The sequence below is a fragment of the Ilyonectria robusta genome (assembly GCF_021365365.1).
Source record: "Ilyonectria robusta strain PMI_751 chromosome Unknown BGZ61scaffold_58, whole genome shotgun sequence".
NCBI lineage: Eukaryota > Fungi > Ascomycota > Sordariomycetes > Hypocreales > Nectriaceae > Ilyonectria > Ilyonectria robusta.
In genome coordinates this window covers 4877-27185 of record NW_025764492.1, presented here as the reverse complement: position 1 = coordinate 27185, position 22309 = coordinate 4877, and the positions used below count along the sequence as shown (strand labels likewise).

The window sequence follows — 22309 nt, the reverse complement described above, 5'->3', positions numbered from 1 at the left end:
TACTCCGAAGCCCGACGTGATTTAATTCCATGGCGTTCCTGTCTAGTTCTTGAAAGGCTTGATGGGTGTTTTCTTCGGTAGAATATGAGCCACGAACGCACTTGCATGGGAGGGGGGCTTACCCTTGGGAACAATTGGTTTGACTGATGGATGAATGTGCCGCTTCGTTAGTCATTGTTGTAGACTGGAATGTGGAATTAATAACGAGGAAGAATATGAGTTGATTAATTATGGTAATCAAATGTCTATCTTAATTTTTCAGGCGTGTCTTTTCAAGTATCATGTGTACGACTACGAACCTTTATCATATAACATATAGTCGGATCTGAATGACATAACGTACATGATAAGCGAGTGTCGCAGACAAGTGTGTCGCACTTAAAATTTCTTAGTGTTTACACCAAAATGAAAATAAATCCTTAAAAATTCGAATTGAGCCTAAAATAACTCATATTTTAGAATTAAATTTATTAATTTAAGTTTTATATAGATGAATTTTTATAGATTTTATATAATTTTTCTTAGTTAGATATTTTAAAAAAGCTTATTTACACTGTATATTTCTAGTTTTTTACAATTTTAAAGCTAAATAATTTTTATAAAAATCTTTAAAAAATACTATTATAGACGATTTTACGTTATTTACCTAGAAATACTTTTATTATTTTTCTATTATTTTTATAGGGCATTTTAGAAAATTTAAAGTTTAGCCTTTTAGCTGTACAGTATAAGTGCGACACTCACTTGTCTGCGACACTCGCTTATCATGTACGTTATTCAATCTTCGTGTAAAAATATCATAGAGCACACCAGCGCCCTAGGTGTCATTGCACGTACAGACAGGCATGCTTGAAAGATTGGGGCCAATGAAAGCGGCTTACCGGATGAGCGAGACCCATTCTCTGCATATCACCAACCAAAAGAGATGATGGAGTTGCAGCTAAGGGCTTACCCATGCAGCATGCAGCCGAATGTCCAATACATGAGCCTACTGAGCTGCGCCACTATGCACTGTAAGAATGGGCACAGCGGCGCCTTACATCAGTCTCAATGCACCAACATATCCCTCACCTCATTCTTTCGCTCTCTCCCCTCAATCGCGCTACCTTGAGTTCTGTTGGCGCCAATGTCGCTTTTTATAATACAATTGAGCTAGACTTCTACGTGTTATCATCCGCCATGGTCACTTTTGGCAGGTCTCCGTCTCCCGTCAGCCTCTGCTCGCCTGGCCCGGCCTTCTCGGTCAGGTGTTCAACGGAAGGGACGCGGGGAGGGTTTGATAGTCAAGTGGACTCTTCACTATCGGATTCTCGGCTGGGTAAGTGGCTAACCCACTGTCCCCAATTTTTGCATCACATTAACATTAAGTAAGGTCTTCAAAAGAAGTCGGTTCTCTACGACAAGAGCAGACTAAGATCAGTGCTCCTAATAGTGCGCACTATTAACTGGACTATTAGTTCACACTGCAGTGCAGACTATTAGTGCATGGACTACTAGTTCAGTTTACGTCTCTCGCTCTACACTGATGGTTCAGTGCAGGACTCTCACACTACACTGGTAGTTCAGTGTGACTCGATCAGACGGACCAGTAGTTCAGTGCTGGAGTCGCAGACTACCAGTCTCACTATTAGTGCGAGATGATTGTGCGCACGGGTCAGCGGTCATTGAGGCGAGCCTAATTGGGAAATTGAAGTGGGGGTCTAGATTTTGGCGCGTTTTCACGTCCATATAGGCTCACCAACTGTGCTGTTGCTCCACTGAAAACGCTGGATGACAGGCGGTCCAAGCGGTCCAGGCAGCCTAGCCCATTTGAACCGCCAATTCGGAGCACTGAGAGTATATACGGGGAACGGCCTCAAGTAGTCTTTGAATTTTACACTAATAGTGCAGACCATGATTTGCACTATGGTTTAGTGTGAAAGTGACAGACGAACTAACAGTGCAGTGTGGGCCTTGCAGGCACACTGGTAGTTTAGTGTGGTCGTTTCAACGCACTGGTGGTTTAGTGTCGCCCAGTCACACGCACTAAAGGAGCAGTTTGGGGTGTCCACACGCACTATTTACACTATTAGGAGCACTGACTAAGATATGGCCGTCGCCTACCGGTTGGCGCTAGCCGCGAGTCTTCCAGCAAGAGCCACAACGCGCGGGGAATCTCTGTATTAAGTCGCATAACTCTGAGCGTAACACTTCTCAACCAGATCATGTCAAGTCCCCCAGGGAATCTCCATCTCTCGCAACTTTCCAAAGATCACTCCAACATGCGGATACAAAGAATGGCCTTGATGAGAAAACGCATCAACAAATTCGGTTATCTACGTCTTTCCTTCCGTCGCGATCCAATCCGTCGACTGCTTCCCCGTTAGCGATTCTCTCCCACAACGCGGTCCTAGCCGAGAAGTCAATACCACTGGCCAAACACCAAAATCTGTTAACAAAATCAGGACGGAAGATCCAACTCCGAATTCAATGCCGAGTTTAGAGTCGCGGGGCCAGAAAATCGCATCGAGACGGAGAAAAAAGCACTCAGAGGACGCTCCACAGGAACCATCAGCAGAACTACATTCCACCCAAGACGGAGCAATCTCAGCCAGTCGGGACGATCTCCGGGCTAATTTTCTATCCAGACAATCGTCACACAGGCAGCCTGCATGGGGGTCCATCAGAGAAGAACCAGAATCTCGCCTCGCTTCGCATGTTGAAAAAGTCAATCTGAAGACGGAGAATCTGGAAAGTCGGACAAGATTTATTGCCGATTCCTCTTTCTCCTTATCGGGTAACAGAAAAGTGGATTATCAGGCGAGTAAACCGATTGTCGCTCGTTCCCGGCCGATACAGACCCCACCAACGTCTGCTTCATTTAAAAAGGCTACGAAAGAAGACGTGGAGAAACACCAAATCCCCAGTGGATATTCGCTCGAGCACTGGGATCCTAATGAAGAGCCTATTTTACTACTCGGCGGCGTGTTTGGGGGCAACTCTCTAGGCAAGTGGATCTACGACTGGGCTGTTTTCCACCACGGGTTGGGAAACCCCATTTCGGAAATGGCACACGATCTCTGGCAACTTTTGATACAACTTATCAGCAAGAAGGATTTCTCGGAAGCCTGCGTATCAAGCATCTCAGGAGACGAGAGAAAACTCATCCATGAGTTCATTGAGGGAGGGGAACGATTGTTGGATAAACTTAACTCCCTACTAAAGCGGTACGAGGGACTCATGCCCAAGCCCAGTAAGAGGAAAGGTACTACGCAACTAGGCGAGAAAGAGTGTGTGGAATTTGTTGGGATTCTTTTCGGCCGCGAACGCCAGCTTCGTAGCACGAAGCGCTTCATGCGCTCTATGCGATTGTGGAATTTACGGTTCGACGCAAACTGCCACGAGATTCTCATAGGGTCCACAATTACGAAGGTTGAAGGTCCCGGAGCTACACGGCACCACAGTTCAGAAGCACAAGCTCCTGTGGAATCTAAAGACAACGATTCTCTCGTCTCGTCTCTAGAATCGCATCTTACGCAGGCTTGTTGGACTGAGGCTACCGAGAACGAGTACACTGATGACAGTTCGTCAGATTTCATGTACAGTTCTTGTACTTCGGATGACGAAACTTTGGATAATGAGCATCCCCTCCGTCAAGAAGTTCCAAGCCTCGTCCAGATTGCACTCGAAGAATATGGAAAGCAGCGAGGCAACTCAGAACAACGAAGCTCAACTGGTTCCAACGACTCAAAAGAATTGAGCGGCTCGAGCAAGTCTTTTTCTAAATCGCAGAAGAGGAACAGGACAAGACAACAAGGTGGAGGGATGAGCTCAGGAGAGGAAGATAGCAGGAACACCAAGTACGGAAAGAAGTCCAGATTGAGCGATGTGGACGACAAATCGCTGCTGCTCGCCTGCCCTTACTACAAGAAGGACAAGTTCAAACACAAGCTTTGTCTTCGAGACTTCAAGTTGAAAAGGATCAAGGATGTCAAGCAACATTTGTGTCGTAAACATATTCAGCCACATTTCTGTCCCTTGTGTGGTCAGGAGTTCGAAACTAAGGGAGATGAGCGGGATCACATCAGGACGCAGTCGTGCTCCAGACAAGAATACCAAGAGCCAGAGGGTATCACTGACGACCACAAAGACAAGTTTTCCTCGCGTGTGGACAGAATGATGACCTTGGAACACCAGTGGTTTACTGTGTGGGACATTGTGTTCCCCGACACTCCTCGCCCTTCATCAGCATACGTACAAGACCCAGAAATCGAGACCCTATTGGGTTTTAGCGACTTCATTGAGGAGCATGGACGAGAAATGGTCGCCAATCATGTGCGGTCCCGGGAAATACCCTATGACAGGCACAATGAGGAGAGGGATATTGCGGCGCTCTTTACAACCGTTGTGAGGGACGCAACGGCTATGCTCGTCACCAGGCTACAGGGAAGCCCCAGCGACGCAAGCCTGCTGGATGAGACCCCGCCATCGCTGATCACGGACGACGTTCTCACCCACGCGGCAGAGTCAAATAGCTGTGAGCGAGGTCTCGAACAGACTCCGCAGGGGCTGGCGCAATATCACGGCCTCGAATTCCCGGTACCGAACACTACCCTGCTGCAAAAGGATCCACCCACCGATGAGGTTGGTTTCCCAGACGAGTCTACCTCAGACTTCACTTGGGGCGTACCACCCAGCGAGGACTTGACAACAGCTGACTGGGTTTGGACGTTCTCAACATGGCAAATGAATCCACAACAGACCCAACCAGGGCTCCTAATAGTGCAGACCATTTACACTATTAGTGCAGACTACAATCCAAGATCAATAATCAATCCACGACGGGCGTTCGTGGATTGACGACTAGGATGATGCGCCCCTTGAAACGAGCCTTGTTGATCCGGATCGCACCAGTGAATTGATCAGAAATATCCAAAACAAAGTGGTTGGCACAGCAACAATCATGGGTACCCTGGTTTTGTAACACCATGCCAACAACCTAGCGTACTTAGCGTCCACACCGGGCGTCCGTATTCCCTGCCCTGATCTGCAGTCTGCACTAATAGTCTAAATGGTCTGCACTATTAGGAGCCCTGAGACAGATGGATTTTGTGAAACGCGTTACGGAGGTCGTGACTGGACTCGGTCCCAGTGTGGCTAACAAACCGACCGTCTGACAGACCGTCTGACAGACCACCTTCAGACCGCAGACCGACCGACCGGCAATTCTCGTCAGACCGACCGACCAGAGCTGCCGGTCGGATTGGGTGGTCTGAGTCGGTCTGGGTCGGGGTTTCCAGGGCCGCCATTGGTCGGCTCCGCCTTAAGGTACCCGTGCAACGCCCCACTTATTTTAGCACTCGCGAACTCGCTCCACAAAATAAGTGGGGCGTGGCGCAGGTAGCCATTGAGTGCACCCCTTTGGCTAGCCCGGGTAGAATCTCGGGATCAGATAATCAGACCTAGACCGACCGGGCTGCTAACCCAGACCGACCTAGACCGACCGACCGGGAGCCTTGACCAACCCAGACCGACCGACCGAAGGGGCCGGTCTAGGTCGGTCGGTTTGTTAGCCACACTGCTCGGTCCTGGGGATGCATCTTCTGCTGGGAGCCGACTTGGGTCCAGGTATAAATTTTATGACTCTGAAATATGACACCAGTAACTAACTTAGTCTAATTTCCCTCTCTAGGAAGCACGTGTGAAGATATCCTATGGTCGACCAGAATGGTACTGCACTGGACAGCCTTGCAGTCTTCCGCAGCATCCAGGCCACATCTGTTGAACTCGGAAACAGTTCCGCAGCTGCAAGCCTAATATCAATATGTGGGATGATCTTCTATGTGCTTCAATACCTGCGGTTCAAAAACGCGCAAGTTCTGGCCACCGTCCCATGCATCGTATGGATATCCGCCGACTGATAAGACTGTTGCATCGGAAGGTGAAGCTGAATCGCAAGAATGGGGGACTCTTACGATTTCTTCAGCTGTGTACTTCCAGAAAATATCGTATGGAGTGGTACCTAGTACACAGTGCTTTTTATTAATGCCAGTGGCACTCTCTTTACGTATGTCCTCTCCACATGGCAGCCTCAAATCACTCTCACCGGTGGCATCTCCAGTGTAAATATGGAGTAATCACTCAGCGTATCTGCAGGGGTCTAGAGCGACACCCTTGATCAAAGCTTGTTTGAATGTTGCTGCCATCGGCGCCAGGAGCAGGCCGTGGCGTGATCTCAGGGTACAGCAACAATGAAAACAATGCCAGAGTGCAAAACTAAATTGCAGAGGGAAATCTACTATAGCAGTTCGCTTGGGTGATGTTCGAGCAGTCAATTCCAATGCATCGCGAGTGATAAATGCGCCGTTAGGGAGCGGCAGTTACCGCGAATCTTGAATCGTTCGACCCAGAATCTGAAATCACGAAGCAATCCTTGCATGCATGTTCCTGCAGTTGCATGATGACAACACTTGGAAATCCACAATTATCTGGATTACGGTGCCAAGAGTGGAACGTGTAGCGGACTTAACGGAAACATGATGATCGGGCCGAATCTCGGTGAATTGTCGTTGAACGACACTTCTCGCTTAACATGAGATGATAGAGATAACGGAAAAGGAGAGATGCAAATCGCGGGAGGGACAAGAAAAATGTCAAAAGATGAACTGTCCAATATGGGCTCATGTCCAGGTCGTTTGGGTTCATCTGGTTCTCGATGTCCATGGCGCTTGGGCTCGTGAAACGAATCGTGCGACGTAATGTGCTGTTGAGCCTCATCTTGAGCCTCAATCTCTGAACCGCTAGTCCAGGTCTAAAACAAGAAATTTGGGTCCATCGGCCCGCTTGAGATCCACCGGACCCTATCTTCAAGTGCCGCTTATCACGTACCCGCCTGAGACAACCGGGTCCCGGGTGGCGAACACAAAGATTTCGCATCCATCCTTTTATCTCACGGAATCAAGACTCGATAGCTGGATGGCCATAAATACTAAAGCCGCGACCAAAGGGTCCTGGAGAATTGAGAAATTTGAAAAGGGATTCTGCCATCATCGAGCAGACAACAGAATCCGCGCAAGCGCGCCGCGATGACGTAGTTTTGAGGTGAGGCGACGAGTTTGAATAGGCCCGACCGAGAGCCCTCACTGACGTCAAGCTCCGCCTTCGGCTTCCCCGGCAGCACGAATCTCTCGGGCAATTTGCTCTTGTCCCTGAAAGATTTTGAAATCCCATGACGGACCCATATATGCCTCCTCCGACACATCGCCGTGGACTCACTAAGCATCGGATGGTGCGTCCACGCGGTGGGGGTCATGAGGCCCATTAAACCGCAGCGTAAAAGGATCTCTTTCGCCCTCTCTTGCTACATGCGAAAATATCAACAGTCGATGACTCACTTTACTCATTTGTGATTAACAAAACAACATCAACCTTATCTTTACTATCTTGATCATGGCGATAATGAGCCATCTCAAAGGGCGTGGGCGTGTGGAGCCCTCGAGCAACGGCCCTTCCAATGGAGTTGCTCATCAAAAAGTCACTGCCATTGCTTGCTTCCTGGGTCTGGTTGCCAGCATTGGTGGATTCATGTTTGGATATGTCAGGTAGGTGAAGTCAGGCCCGTAATGCCCAAGGCGTGTCTAATCCAATCCACAGTGGTCAAATATCCGGCTTCTTTCTCATGGACAACTATGCCGAACGCTTTGGCGAGGAGCAGTCTGATGGGTCCTTCACATTCAGTGCTGCCCGGCAGGGTACCATTGTTGGCCTTCTCTGTGTTGGTTGTCTGATCGGGTCCCTCATCTCGGGCTCAATGTCCGATATCATTGGTCGCCGTCTCACTATCTCATCCTCCGCTCTCTTCACCATGATTGGTACAATCATTGAGATTTCATCTGAGAAGCAATGGGCTCAGTTCGCTGTCGGCCGTCTAGTAACAGGACTTTGAATCGGATCTTTGTCAGTCGTCGTCCCAATGTACCAGTCCGAGAGCAGCCCGGCCATCATTCGCGGTATTCTGGTATCAACATCAGGGCTCCTAATAGTGCAGACCATTTAGACTATTAGTGCAGACTGCAGATCAGGGCAGGGAATACGGACGCCCGGTGTGGACGCTAAGTACGCTAGGTTGTTGGCATGGTGTTACAAAACCAGGGTACCCATGATTGTTGCTGTGCCAACCACTTTGTTTTGGATATTTCTGATCAATTCACTGGTGCGATCCGGATCAACAAGGCTCGTTTCAAGGGGCGCATCATCCTAGTCGTCAATCCACGAACGCCCGTCGTGGATTGATTATTGATCTTGGATTGTAGTCTGCACTAATAGTGTAAATGGTCTGCACTATTAGGAGCCCTGATCAACATACCAGCTCTTCATCACTCTAGGAATCTGGACCGCCGATATGGTGAACTGGGGAACGGAGTTGAACGAGAGCAGCGCATCTTGGAGAGTTCCCAACGGCCTTTCCTTCCTCTGGGCCCTGATTCTTGGCGGAGGTATCCTCCTGCTTCCGGAATCTCCTCGCTATGCGTACCGAAAGGGCCGCGTTGAGGAAGCTCGAAACACCATCGCCAGACTCGCCGGTGTTGCGCCTGACGACTACAGCGTGTCGAAGCAGATTGATGAGATTCGCGCCAAGCAGGAAGAGGAGAAGGCTGGCACCGATACGAAGTGGTATGAGATCTTCACTGGGCCCCGAATGCTTTACCGCACGCTTCTCGGCATGACCCTGCAGGTTGGCCAACAACTGACGGGAGCGAATTTTTTCTTCTACTTGGAACTACGGCCTTCTCTTCCACTGGTATCAGCAACAGCTATGTCACTCAGATCATTCTCGGATCTGTGAACGTCGCCTGTACCTTTGGTGGGCTGTGGGTCGTGGCAAAATGCGGCCGTCGCAAGGCTTTGATGATTGGCGGACTCTGGATGATGATGTGCTTCTTGTAAGTTTCCTGCTAATCCATGTGCAACCTTTGCTAATTCTAACCCGTCAGTGTCTACGCCTTCGTTGGACACTTCTCGCTCGATCATGAGAACCCGATGAACACCCCCAGGGCCGGGACTGTTCTTATCGCCTTCTCCTGCTTGTTTATCGCTGCGTTCGCTTACCGCGGTCGATGCATGGCTCTCGCCACTGCTGCCAACTGGTTCTGGAACTCGTAAGTCCCCGATCATTATCTTTTCCACTTGATGATCCTCTTACTAACTTGAACTAGTATGATTTCTTTCTTGTGAGTATCTAATCGAAATAATGTCGAAGCGTTGATATACTAACACCACACCTAGCACTCGATTCATCACTGACGCGATTGACTACCTGTACGGTCTTGTTTTTGCAGGATGCTGTGCAGCTCTTGTGCTCATCGTCTTCTTCTTCCTCATAGCCTCAAAGGACCGTACCCTTGAGGAGATTGACACGATGTACGTTGAGCATGTCAACCCAATCAAGAGCAGTTCCTGTGTTGCCAACAACCGGGAGAAGGATGGCTCGGATCACACGGGCAACAACACCGAAAGTGAGGCGGTAGAGCACAGTAGTTAGAGGTCTCGTTTTTCAGATTGCACTAAATTATCGCAATACAACCCTTAAAGGGAATTATCGCTCAATCAACCCACCATCTCTCTGTTCAGCTTGGCTTTTCTGGTAAGTCGGTGCCCAATAAGGCAGGTGGGCGAAAGCGGTGGCATGCAATACAGCACTCGGTTAAGATCAACGTTGTGGCGGAGCTCTTACCGACGCGTGACCGTGGTGCTTCGCCTCAAGTAAATCAACCACAGCAGACAAGGCCAACTGGTGACGCGCGCTTTCGCACGCTGACGCCCTGAAACGCCACGAAAGTTTGCTGAGCCATCCATCTAGGAGAAGAGGTCAAATCGTCAGCATCTACCCAGAAGTAAAGCAGCAAACGAATTAGCCAGAATCCATTTGCGGCTTTCCTGCTAAGATCAACGATGCGATCTCTATTCGGGATGTTATCCTTCGATCATGGCCACCTGCCCAGTTCGCTTTGAATTCCACTGTGAAAGAGCTCCCGAGAAGCTCAAATACATTCACAATATTCCCCGCAGTCTTGTCACCGCCGATGCCCAAGCCGCACAAGAAGACGCTGGGTATATCAATCGCTTTGTGGATGCACTACGGCCCATCATGAAAGAGCATGAAGCCGCCTGTCGCGCAGCCTCAAATACTCTATGCGGAAATTGTGGCTCGCCCACTGTGACAGTCTTGCAGACCCCCATGTCTAGGCTTCACATTGTGGAGGATCCTTTGCTATATGGGCTAATCCGGTATGCGGGAAAGGCGAACTCGGGACAGGAAGTCTCGGAACGAGGCGTCTTCTGATTGCCTCATCTGCTCATTCAAAATAATGACTTGTTTGAACTGATGCCAGATCAGTCGGCCATTCTCGTCTTCATTGTTGCCGGTTCTAGGCTCCTTCCATAGTGCTGGGCCTCGAACAGGCGGGAACTGGAAGAAATCACCCATGAGGATGACGATGGGCAGTCCGCCGAAGAAGTCAGTCGACGTCCTGTTGAGGGATCGGGCAATTTTGCAGTGGTTATCAACCATGCTGAGCGTGCTGAGATCCACCATGCTCACCTCATCGATGATCATGATTGTCTTGCGGGACCAGAGCCTTCTCACACGAGGCTTCATGGCCGAGCCTCGCGAGCGATTAATGGAGATCCCCAGAGACGTGTGGTATGTGTTCCCGCCGATGTTATCGGCTGCGGCACCGGTCGGAGCCATGAGAATGACCTCGTCTTTGCGTCTGATGAGATCCATCCCAGCCACGATCCCCTTGATAACCTGGCTCTTACCTACGCCGCCTTCGCCTCCAACGTAAAGGAGGGTCTCCTGCCGCTTCGATGTATCATAGGCACGACCCCCCCAGGCCAGCGCTTCGGATAGCACCCTCTCCACGACTAGCCGCTGTTTTCTATTAAGGGGAACATGCTCACTGAGTATTGAAGCGAGAGACGCGCCGGTGGGTTTCTCGCCAACTTGACACTGGCGATCTGCGACGGCGGGAATCATGTCTAATCCAGTTAACACGGGATGTATGATGCCATTCCCGATTTCTAAATGAAAATCGTCAAACTCAAAGCCAGAGCCCGTTGCGGCCGGAGTCGTAATCCCTTTCTCGCCAAACTTGGCGAGGCTTTTCAGGCGACTCTCCCAACCATGGAGCGTGGATGATGGGAGGAACCTGAGGCTGGAGCTCTCATATGCCGGGGTGTTGGAGATAATGAGTGGCCGAAGGTTCTGCATCAACAGACCCTGAGTACGGGTTGTTCCGCGGGCCAATGCAGGGTTACGTCGTCCAGTCATGAGGGCCTCTCGATCCCACGCTTTAGTAATAGAGTGGTAGGCTGCGATCAACGTCTCCGCGCTAAAACTCTCATCTCGAGCGTGGAAGAATTCTTCGTCTTCTTCGATATCGGAGCCAAAGTATACAGGCTCCACGTCGTCAGCATCGGGGTCAAGTGAGTGGCCGGCATGGTCTGCTGACTTCCACAACTTTGAATCAATTTCGCAGTCTTCCTTAGACTTCCGCAGCAGCTCAATGTTTGCCGCAAAGCATCGATTATGCGGCGGGAGCGTAGGCTCTACCGCCGCCCATACTTGAGCGCAGGCATCCCGCGTCGTCGCGTACCGTCGGAAGAGAGATAACAAGTTGTCCCAGGGAACAAATAGCCCCAACAATATCTCTGCCATGTCGTTCACGATCGCCGTCGTTTTCGGGTGGCCCCCGGGGATGGAGTCTTCTGCGGCTTGGAACTCGGTCAGCTGTCCGTTGAAGGCGACGGTGGCGACCTGGGATGGCGTGCGAGCTAGACGCTGAACATGTGTGGCACACCTGGGGTGGTTTGGGTCATACCCCACGTCCTCTGCGATAGCCTCACGTATATACATGGTCCGTACGAGCATACAGTATTCAAACAACGCCAAAGGAGCCGGGTGCGGGCCACGCCATTTATAGTTGTCAAATATGCTGACGGGAGCCGTGTCCCCGGCTTCATATGCGCAGGGTTCTTCCCCCATAGGGCCAGAGGAGTTAGCGCCTGCAGGGCTGCTTAGCTGAACGATTGCACGCACATACCGCCTCAACCACCAGAGGTTTACCCGGACGAAGTTGTAGCTGATCGTGTAATAGGTCGGTAGCCGGAGCAGAGTGCTGGCGACCTGGACCCCGCTAATCTCGCGGTCATGGGAGAGGGTGTTGAAGCAGCGCAACGCAAAATTGTCCATACCCTTCTCTCGAAGTCGTACGTCTGTGGCTGTTGGCGGCTCAGCAACCTTCGCCCTTTCAATGGACTGTTTCAACAAAGCCGCCTTCGCTACCATCTGCCACGGTGAGACATCGTCTTTCGTGGCGTAGTTGGTGATGTAGTAGATCAGAGACAGAGATTTAGAGACGGTTGGAATCCAAGAGATATCTTGATTCGAACGGACACAGCTGGCTATGGCAGGGTTCCACGGGTTAATCCAGCCATGATTTCGAGCGAGGTGAATCAGTCCGAACTCATCTACTCTGGAGGTAGGAACCAGATCTCGGGGCATACCGAACCGACAAGTGTTTTTTCCCGAGCCAGTTTGTCGATATTTAAAGCAGGTCGAGAGGTGATTTCTTGAATGGAGCTGCTTTCGGCCTGCTACGGAGTTGCTGTCATGGGACAATTTGAGGTGGTAATCGTCATCCGATTCCAGCTCCTTGGTCGAAGGCGCCACGCTCGGAAGGCTCACCTCAGGGTCCAGTGGAATACTCTCATCTACTCCTTGCATGATGGTCGACTCTAGGTAACGGATCATGCGAGCAGAAAACTGGTCATCCTTGAGCAGCCGATCTCGCAAAGTAGTGAAACCAAGGTTACCTCTAACCCATGCTAGTGCGTGCAGGTGCAGCATTCCTCGGCCATTGGTCTCAACAACGGCAAAATGGTTCGAAAGATCGCCAAGGATCCCAATTCGGCCGGTATTCGTGGCGAGAAGGCCGTCTAGGACGGCTTTGCAGACATGATGGAAGAACTGTGCAACAGCAACCGGGTTCGAGGTCGCTGTGGCCTCACGGATTGCGGCATTCGCAGCCGCAAAGGTGTCCCCAGAATACTCTACACCAGCCAAAATTAGAACCAGAGGATTTCGCAAGTCCGAGGGGTTGATGGTCATCCAAAAGGCAGGCATCCCATACCGTACGATTAAACCTCGAATCTCGGCGCGCATCCTTAGCTTCTGGGCGAAAGACCCAGGGACTTGCATCCCGATAGTCTCGATATTCCGCAGAAGTCGCCGAATGATGGGATCCTGGATTTGCTGGCTGGTTGCAACAGTCTTCGCTGCGTCTTGCAACTGGTCAACCGTTAGAGAGGCAATGTCATCCGCCGCTGACCTCCAGTGCTGACGTTTGATGAGGAGAGCATTTCCTAGTGACGACTTCCGGAGCTGTAACACGTCATATAATAGGTACATGAAGGTCCTGTGCCGTGCGAACCTGTAACTATTAGAAGGGACAAGCGATGCTTCTTAGAGATAACATACCTTCTGCTGTGGTGACTCAAAGCCCACTCAGCAAAAGCCTCGAGCGATACCGGGACCGCACGCTGGTCTAGATGGCCCCCAGTACCCGTCGGAAACAGAGTTGGGAACGCAGCGGTAAAGTAGTGGGAATCAGTCCAGTGGTTTACCAGCGTTGTCTGCCCACGGACTGTGTAAGAGATTGCCGGCACCCTTTGGTGATTGAGTGGGGGCATATCTACTATCTCGTTTCTAGCCGAGTTGCGGTCTCTCGGTGCCGCTGGTCGGTTTGCGACTATGCTGAACAAGGTGTCCAGTGTGCGTATATTAGGGTCCTGGCGTTCTCCGTTGACGTCCGTGGAGACGGATCCGGTCATCAAAGGACCACCGTCATCGGAGTTATTAAAGCCTTCATCTTGTGCTGCTTGGAGATCATTCTCGTAGTTGCCCGCCTGCAGGTTCACTGTGTATCCCTCACGCTCATGGTGATCGGACTCACCGAGACAAATGATGTTATCCCGCAGCTCTGATGGGATGAAGTCATCGCTCCACTCATCTATCATCGCATGGTTAATGGTTAGGTCGCCGTAAAGACAGTTATGCCGGACGAGGTATTGCAGAGCAGCCAGAACCTTCATCTTCCGAACAAGCAAGAACTGGTTGAGGTCGGCGTCCGCTGGGGGTCGGCCCCCTAACCAGAAAACTCTAATAAGGTTGTGCAATCTCAACTCTGGGCTGGGTAGGATCTGGAGCAGTGGCTCCGGGTCCTGCGGAATGACAATGAAATGGCCTCGCAGTGCGTGGTAGTTGACCGGAGACGAGTGGCCACCGGGCCGCAATTTCAGGATGACTCCGAGAGGATGGCACTTTGCAATGAGGTATTCTTCGGCCAGCGTGAGACCTTCCAGAGGAGACGGGTAGTGCTGGCACAGGGTCACATTGACAAGATTCTTGGCTGAGAACTTGGGGATCGTCTCCCGGCTAAGTGCGGCGTGGTATGATGAGCAAACATCCCAGGTGCTCCCGTGCCGGCCGCAGTTATCGAGAGCACCTTCTAACGGCTGCAGCATAGGATCCCCGTTCTCAGCCCGGTAGATGTCTGTAATGGGGACGAATTTGCCGCAAGAACAACACACACCTCTCTCGGCAGCAGCGGAAATCTGGTCCTCGTATCTGGCCACCGCTGCGCATATCCAAGTTTAATAAGACACCAACAATATCCACAACCGGCAGCAGTATCTCTTAATATTACAAGGGGCTGGTTCTTGTTCTTTTGTTCCTTCCCTTGCAGAAATGATGGCGGAACCTGCAAAGGGCAACGCAAGTTGCTATGGAATCCTTCTCGGCCTTCCCAAACAAACATGGACGTATTTCAACTACGTGTTACCCAAAATTCGCGCCTCGAACATCCCTTAAAGGACTACCGAGACCTCCACACGTAGTTGACTGATCCTCGGACGGCTCCCAACTTTTGGAGAGAGCTTTTCGTTTTTAAAACTTAAAGCTTCGGGTCATTCCTGAGCAAATAATGCAAGCAAGCGTCTGTCGGTGCAGTCCAAAATCCTGAGCTGTCCCCTAACCGCCCGAGTTCTCTCCAGATATCCGAATGAATTCGCAGCAGCATATTTTCCAAGACAAAAGATTGCAAGACGCGGCCGACTTGGCCTGTGTGGAGAGTGGCCAAACTGCCAGGAGTCGGTTGTAATTTGCTTGGCGGTGCTATCCATGGGAGCCATCTGGCCTACGTCCTCCCCAGACATGGGAGTTGCTCGAATCTGCATCTTCTCGATTCGGAGTGGAGGCCACCAACGCTCGATCTAGTTGTTAGGGGCGATCAAACGTCTCTGCCATATGCAGAGGAGACTTAAGCACCAGCTTTAGGAATGGGAGTCAGAGTGCTCGATTCTATAACAAATCCTCCCGTGTCAATTGCATTCACTGGTCTGCCGGCAACCGTTCCCCAGCCAGCCGGCGCAATTTTTGGGGCCAGGAGGGCGAAGCAAAGTACCGTTCAACCTATCCCGATGGTCTCAGTGCCAATATCTGGAACCAAGGCGATGTTATTTCTGTTAGTCCCTCCCCTAGGAAATATACCATGCTCGGCAGGTCGCAAGCATTCCACGGCTATTCTCATTTAAAAGCGCAAGATGTTTTAACCATGTGCCCTCATTGATGCAGAGATGGGGTTCTTAATCCTTCTGGCGTCGGTTTTGGCTCGGCTTAGATATACAACGTTCTCTCCAAGCTCCCCGCTATTGAAGACACTATTTATGTCAGGCAACATCGTCACTTCGACTGCGACGAGATGGTTCTGCTCTTTATCAAGATTTAAAAGATACAGCAGTAACCGTGGCGCGGCAGCTCGTTGCGTCCGTTAAAACAGCGATTCACACCGCTCTAAGCCCTCGCCATGTTCCAAAGTGCATTTTTCAGGTCCAGTCCAGGACATCCCATACACGATCGACGCAAAGAAAATTGGGTTGGCAGTCAAGCAAATCGTTTCAAGTAAACTCACTCAACTCCCTCGGGGTCAGTGGCACACCCAGAAGCTCTAAGGTTGTTTGAGCCGTTCCTCAAACTTAAAGTATCCGAGCCAAGCAATAGTCAAGGTTGAGCAAGCTTTGAGGTTTGGGCCGCCTGCGCTTAGAGGTGGCTACAGCCATCGTGTTGGGTTCACTAGGTAGCTTAGATGTGATATATTCGTCCGACGTCTAAGTTATAGGGAGGGGCTGTCCAATTATGGAGTGAAAGAGGCCAACTTAGAAGTCCAATATTTGCCCTTTCGAAGTCTGGCCTCTTGTGACGTATGCTAAGTAAGGTCCGGAACGAAAACACCCGGCCGGCTGCCACTTCGGAACGTGAACAGTCCGGTGGCGTACTGAACCAATCCCAGTAAAGCACGTCGCATCCATGAGTACAGAGGACGTAAGTTGCGGAGTAGTACTACGTACGTTAACTTATCCCTTCCCCACAATCCCCACGTCTGGGCTCGGCATCGGCTGCTGCAGGCAACCCTTCTTGGGAGGGGGCGACCCCTCGACCCTCGGCAAGGGGGTCGGCAAAGCCGGAATATACATACAAAAGAGGGATAGTAGGATGACAGGGATATCCGGGCACGCCGGGACGCGGCTACCGCCGGAATAGTACCCTGTCCGACCTCATGGATATTCAGCAGATTGATGCCGGGGAACCAAGTTGCAGATGACAATCCTGGCGTCATTTGAGCGTCCCCATGGGGACGGGAGCAACCACTACGTAGGTTAAGTTACGTGCTACGTATGAAGTAGTCGTAGTCTACTATGAACTTACCTACCAGTAAGCGGGGTAGCATTAGAAAGCAAGCCATCTCTTCCATGATTTCTCCTCGATCACAGCGAAGCTGGGCCAAACACTCATCTTCCCGCCACAAGAGACACACGAACCACAACCAATGCCATGTCAAACGTGCAGATGCCCCAGAGTCCACTCTCTGATGATGGCGAAACGAGGGCTACAGTTACATCGCCCACAAACGCCAACGCAAAACGCCGGACAAAATCCAGCCAAGCGGTAGGAGCGGAGATCCCCAATCTAGCCCTGCCGCATTCCAAGATACTGAGGCCATCGCAGTGCGACCGGTGCCGAGCGAAGAAGATCAAATGTGAGTAGGATGAATGCATAGCTGTCCGAAGCTTGGAACTGAGCTATTCCAAAGGCAATGGGGCCCGACCATGCAAAATCTGCCTCGTAAGTCCTCAATCCAAGTCCAAAGATGCGACGCAAATAACGAACACGCGTTTCCTCAACAGAACAAGTCCATTCCTTGTTCTTACGAAACCATGACGCGAAGAACCCGCGGGTCCGCTAAGGAACGGGCAAGGCTGTTGCAGGCGCAGCTAGATCATGCCCAGATGTTGCTGAGATCTGCTGGAGTTCTTGACCAATCTCTTCCAACGCCGACTTCGCAGCTGCAGGAGAACACCCAAACCTGTATCGACGTCCTGCGTGGAGCCGCGAGCCTTCCCTCGGCCCCGCCGGTTCTGCCTCGCTACTCGCACACCTCTCACGATAACAGCGACGACTGCCTTGCCAATGACCGACATCCCACCAAACAATCATCCTATCAAGATGAGGCTGATGCCAGCTCTGCCTCGTGTCTATTCTCGTCGCAACTTTCTCTGGACACGCAGTCGGCTCAGATGAACCCGGTGTTGCGCGATCGCATCACCTCCGATGTGCTGCCAAATGCATCCCCAGATACGAGAAGAGAAGCATTCAGAAGTGTGGGGTGCGCCACAAATTCGTCGCATGAACAAGACCCCCTGGATAGTCTCATTCAATATCCTGGTGGCATTGGCTCTGGTGGTTATGCGCTATGCCACGATAATGGACACATCCCAGAAGCGGATGAGCCAGTAAAGGAACCTCCAGTTTCGTCGCTGAGATATGAAGCTAACTACCCCGTGACAGCATGGCCAGAACGAGCACCACGGTGAGAGTTCTTTTCTTCCTGGATTCCTTGGTTGCACGACTTACGACATGATCGCAGACTAACACCAGGTTGGATTAGGACCTACCTCTTTCCTCTCGATTTGTGTCAACCCTGGGGTCGAATGGATAGCAAACAAAATTGGACATTCCAACTTTGCCAGCAGCGCTAAAACCCTCATGTCGTCGATTGGAGGAAGAGTGAAACTCAACAAGCGTTTGAGTAAAGAGAGAATCGAAGATCCCGATGCCAAAACAGCATGGAGGTACACCCGAGGTTAGTGATAAGAGTTACTTCCCGTTCTGTACCTCCATCAACCAGCTAACTGGGATGCTTGACAAACGGTAGCATATTTTGAAGAGTTTGCCATGTCGACGTCTTATATCATCATCCGACAATCATTTGAAACACAGCTGATAAGACATATCAATAACCCATCCGCCAGCCAAGAAGACAGTGTATGGTTCGCGATACGAAACATTGTTTACGCCACTGGGTGTAGGGCTCTGATGTCTAAACTCATTCTTGGACGGAATCTCAGTCCAAATCGTGGCAGTACTTTGAAAACGCTTTGCATGTTGAAACGGATCTCATCCATGGGGGATATGGCTTGTCAGCAATCCAGGCACTGTTGGCAATGGTTAGTGCGGAGGAATTCCATCAAGATGCTCCCGTAACTAACCTAGAGCCACACCAGTCTATCTTTTCCGAAGGAGGATCCTGCCAGAAACTGGAATACATGCTCGTTGGGTGCGCCTTGCGCTTGGCTCAATCTCAAGCGCTGCACTTGTGTTCCAAGACATCGAGTATTTCTAACGAAGAGGATACAAAACGAAGTTGGTTGTTCTGGTCACTTTACTGTTTCGAAAAACACCTCGCATTGCGCTCCGGGCGCCCGTCAGTACGTTGAATTACATGGTATTCATTATTATGGTAACACAGGCCTTTAATAACATAATTCACGCAGGGTATTAATGACGACGACATCAGCTGCGAGATTCCTTCGCAGGCTCCTGATGGGAACTTGCATAAGCTTGAGTGGTTCCTATATGCCATACGCCTGGCAAAAATATCATCATCCATCATCCAAAACTTCTCTACGGTGAGGGCCCGCCAGCAACCTCTGAGAGACGTGGCCAAGTTTGTAGAGGAACATGATCAAGAGTTACGACGGTGGTACGAAGATGTACCCGAGCTTTATAAGCAAAACCCTTCCGTAAAGACCATAGGGTTGCCCAGTGGCATTCTCGATGAGCATCTCCATTACTTCCGTCTCTCGTACCACGGGTATCTAGCTGTCGTTCACTGCGTCTTTGGTCATCCTTGGAACATTCCAGCCCCAATAGAAGACCAAGATGAAGCAGTTCGTGAGAGAGTAGCAAGTAGCCTCATAGCCCTGGCCGACTCTTCGAGAGATATTATCCTCGCTACAAGATCGATAAAAGTGAGCTCAATGGCGCCAGCTTGGTATGTTGTATGGAGACATCTCTTGCCAATCCTACCTAATCCTCCCTTGTCATTACCCGGCGGGGGGGATTGTTTGCTGACATTTGCTCTTCTCTAGGCTTCTCTTCTGCTACCCCTTGATAGGCATGATGAACATGTTTATTTGCATACTCCATTCGCCAGGATCCGAGCATACGTCAAGAGATCTTAGTTTATTGGAGATGGTGGCTGGCTATTTCGGATACCTAGATTATGCTAGTGACGGGGCAATATCGTTCTCCTTCACATCGAGCCTTAGGACCTGGGCTCGACAGGTAGTTTCGAGTGCAAATGCGCACCAAGAAAGCCTGCTGGCTTCAAACCCACTTCCTGCCTCGGCCCAACAGATGGAATACGGGGGTCTTGATTTCTTCAACGAGGTATTACCCTTTCCGCAAATCTGTATGCTCTTCTAACGCGCGATTTAGATAAGCGATTTCACTATTGACCAAATGGCCCTTGAAGACTGGCCGAGTTTCTTGCCACATTTACCATAGACTGGTTCATAATGCTTATAGAAACTGGAACCATCAATTTTCTGATCTAGTAAGAGTATTGAGTTTCACTTGACTTCTCTAACAGTCACCTCAATGATCACTCCTATGGGTTTGCTATGGATCCTGAAGGTGTTACTTTCTTCCCAGACACGATTTACTTGACTGATAGCTCTATTTTCTTCCCGTTAACTATATATGGATTTCATCAACCTGGAAAATGAACTTTGGTGTGTGGCGTGTGCTCAGAGCAGAGTGGATAGCTGTTTTCGTGGGTGCGATGATATTTGGCCTCAGAGTAGCTAAATTTCCCCTCATCTAGACAAATAGCAGGGCAGTTACGTCTCGGTCGCCGGGGTGGCGTTGTCTAACACAAATTCAAGTTGGATCCTCCCTCTCCACACGCATATATAGCCACGTCTGGCCCTGGTTTGTGTTGGAATATGTGTACTGCGAAGTTTATGCGGACGGAAGGAAAGAATTGAGGTGGAGGATACATCACGGCGTTTTCGGATTGCAATTGTCAATAGTTGGTATCAAACAAGATGGATTGGTTGGAACAGCTTAGTTTGTGATAGAATGCCTTGCCTTGCTATCTATGTGGGTGGGAGACTAGCTATTTATCTGGGCTGTGACGACTTCCTTGAGGTGCCTGAAACGCCGGTCCTGAGACCGGATTCCTAGGGATCTGAGCCCCTGAGACCGGATTCTTAGAGACCTGGGTCTTTAATGCCGGCAGGCTAGGAATCCGGGACTAGGGAGACTACTCTACTACCCGTTGGCATTGTTGGGACGAGGTTGGTAGGCGGCCCAGCCCCACAATGCCAACGGGTAATAGCTGTCTACGCATATTGCTCAGACACCATGGCATCGAATCGACGACTTCATTCCTTCAATCCACCAACTCCACGGACTTGGCCCAAAGTTCAGCCTCCTTCTTCTCATCATAGGCAAAAGAAGCATGACCTGGTGCCCACTCGCCAGATGCAGGATACCACTCCTTGGAGATCTGACAATCCTCGAGATATTTGCCACCCTTTCCTTCCAAGGCCTTCGCCACAGCGCCCCACACCGAGATAGCAGCACCCCGCTGGGGGGTCTTAAAGATCTTACCGAGAGCGGGGTCTGACTGCGACGCGGCAATATCCTCTGCCGATAAGTGCTGGTATAGACCAGTACCTGTAGGGCCAGGTTGGACGCTGAAGGCATGGAGCCCAAGTGCACCATAGCGGCGTTCAATCTCATTGGCGGTCCAGACGTTGGCGAGTTTGCTCTAGCTATATGCGACCCAGGGGTGACAAGCATTATCGAGGTTGATGTTATCAAAGTTGAGTCCTCCTGTGCGATGCGCAATAGAAGACAAGAAGATAACGCGAGAGTTAAATTCCGGTGTCTTGGATTTCAAAAGGGCAGAGTTGAGAAGATTGAATAACAGGAAGTGGGCGAGGTGGTTGATGCCTAGCTGAGTCTCGAAGCCATCAGCGGTGCGGCCTTCTGGCGTCATCATAACACCGGCGTCAGGCTGGCGATCCATTCCACGTCCACCGTCCACACATCCATGCCGTGGAAATGGATGGTCCGTGCATCCATTTCCATCCAGTCCATGGAGTAGCGAGCGCCTCCATGGAGCTGGCCGTTACATAATCCATCCATCCACGCCGGCGCCGCCTAGGCTCACGCACGCACCCCGTTGAGAGCCCACGAAGGGATGTGATACGATTGCTAGAGTGGCGATTCGAAACACTTCTCGAAATCTCATTATCTTCTTTATTACTTTTGAAATACCCGGTAGCCGCTTGGCGGAGATTCAGGCCTTTGGTGGATGTCTGAAGTTGCGAACCCCGCTTCAGACGTCATTGTCGTCATGGAAGGCGAGCCGGATGTTCCGGGCGGGGGATATCATCGTCCCCTGCGTAAAAGGACCAGAACGACAAGGGCATTGGAGTCCGAGCAGCAAAAAGGCGATATGGAATGGCAGGAGGAGGAGAGCAGTGAGGGAGCTCTGAGTCATACGCGAACTAAGAAAAGAACCACGCCTAAGGCAGCTGGCAGCATGACCGAGGCGATCCAGGGTTTGAAACGACTCCTGGAACAGGATTTCAATCAAAGAATGGAAGCAATGAAGGCAGAGTTTCAGCTCGAGTTTACAAAACTTAGCGACCGCATGGCTGAGGAAGTCACTAGGACCACGGCCCAGATGGCGCAAGAATTGTCACAGGCTCGAGAGCAGCTCACCCTGGTTTGCAGCGAGTTGGAGCAGACCCGGCTACAGCTGGACACCTTGACCAATGCTCATGCAGCAAGATCGCCTAGCCAGACATATGCAGATGCTGCCAGAATGACGCCTGCTAGTATCACCACTCAAAC

At 50.7% G+C, this 22309-nt stretch overlaps 8 protein-coding genes across 8 annotated transcripts; 4 read left to right on the top strand and 4 right to left on the bottom strand.

The window, feature by feature from the left end:
• Positions 1–1035: 1035 nt before the first annotated feature.
• On the top strand, positions 1036–4810 carry BGZ61DRAFT_467387 (uncharacterized protein; the record flags this gene model as incomplete). Its single annotated transcript, XM_046247767.1, has 11 exons — positions 1036–1318; positions 2202–2319; positions 2367–2905; positions 2942–3111; positions 3154–3282; positions 3313–4146; positions 4177–4264; positions 4298–4314; positions 4354–4386; positions 4426–4701; positions 4790–4810. The coding sequence occupies exons 1-11, from the start codon at positions 1051–1053 to the stop codon at positions 4808–4810; spliced, it is 2493 nt and encodes an 830-aa protein (XP_046094473.1). The 5' UTR covers positions 1036–1050.
• A 2185-nt stretch (positions 4811–6995) lies between these two features.
• BGZ61DRAFT_467381 (uncharacterized protein) lies at positions 6996–9589 on the top strand. Its single transcript, XM_046247766.1, has 8 exons — positions 6996–7580; positions 7633–7904; positions 7941–7996; positions 8348–8713; positions 8806–8921; positions 8973–9137; positions 9195–9209; positions 9265–9589. Exons 1-8 carry the CDS (start codon positions 7429–7431, stop codon positions 9518–9520), a joined length of 1398 nt encoding a protein of 465 aa, XP_046094472.1. The 5' UTR covers positions 6996–7428; the 3' UTR covers positions 9521–9589.
• Positions 9590–9702: 113 nt separating this feature from the next.
• On the top strand, positions 9703–10321 carry BGZ61DRAFT_571314 (uncharacterized protein; the record flags this gene model as incomplete). Its single annotated transcript, XM_046256066.1, has 1 exon — positions 9703–10321. The coding sequence occupies exon 1, from the start codon at positions 9965–9967 to the stop codon at positions 10319–10321; it is 357 nt and encodes a 118-aa protein (XP_046094471.1). The 5' UTR covers positions 9703–9964.
• Positions 10322–10537: 216 nt separating this feature from the next.
• BGZ61DRAFT_313434 (uncharacterized protein) lies at positions 10538–10852 on the bottom strand (the record flags this gene model as incomplete). The annotated part of the gene is made up of 1 exon (XM_046238839.1): positions 10538–10852. A coding segment is annotated over one exon (315 nt), but the record flags the coding sequence as incomplete, so codon positions are not given.
• A 1497-nt stretch (positions 10853–12349) lies between these two features.
• Positions 12350–12889, bottom strand: BGZ61DRAFT_373205 (uncharacterized protein; the record flags this gene model as incomplete). Its single annotated transcript, XM_046242234.1, has 1 exon — positions 12350–12889. A coding segment is annotated over one exon (540 nt), but the record flags the coding sequence as incomplete, so codon positions are not given.
• A 515-nt stretch (positions 12890–13404) lies between these two features.
• BGZ61DRAFT_571297 (uncharacterized protein) lies at positions 13405–14884 on the bottom strand (the record flags this gene model as incomplete). The annotated part of the gene is made up of 1 exon (XM_046256065.1): positions 13405–14884. Exon 1 carries the CDS (start codon positions 14563–14565, stop codon positions 13405–13407), a length of 1161 nt encoding a protein of 386 aa, XP_046094468.1. The 5' UTR covers positions 14566–14884.
• A 1643-nt stretch (positions 14885–16527) lies between these two features.
• Positions 16528–20275, top strand: BGZ61DRAFT_594647 (fungal-specific transcription factor domain-containing protein). Its single transcript, XM_046256861.1, has 12 exons — positions 16528–17044; positions 17105–17135; positions 17190–17221; positions 17284–17889; positions 17945–17966; positions 18045–18239; positions 18312–18421; positions 18505–18603; positions 18661–18864; positions 18931–19430; positions 19528–19828; positions 19877–20275. The coding sequence occupies exons 1-12, from the start codon at positions 16931–16933 to the stop codon at positions 19943–19945; spliced, it is 2283 nt and encodes a 760-aa protein (XP_046094467.1). The 5' UTR covers positions 16528–16930; the 3' UTR covers positions 19946–20275.
• A 249-nt stretch (positions 20276–20524) lies between these two features.
• Positions 20525–21476, bottom strand: BGZ61DRAFT_594646 (uncharacterized protein; the record flags this gene model as incomplete). The annotated part of the gene is made up of 2 exons (XM_046256860.1): positions 20525–21182; positions 21231–21476. The coding sequence occupies 2 exons, from the start codon at positions 21474–21476 to the stop codon at positions 20835–20837; spliced, it is 594 nt and encodes a 197-aa protein (XP_046094466.1). The 3' UTR covers positions 20525–20834.
• Positions 21477–22309: the final 833 nt, after the last annotated feature.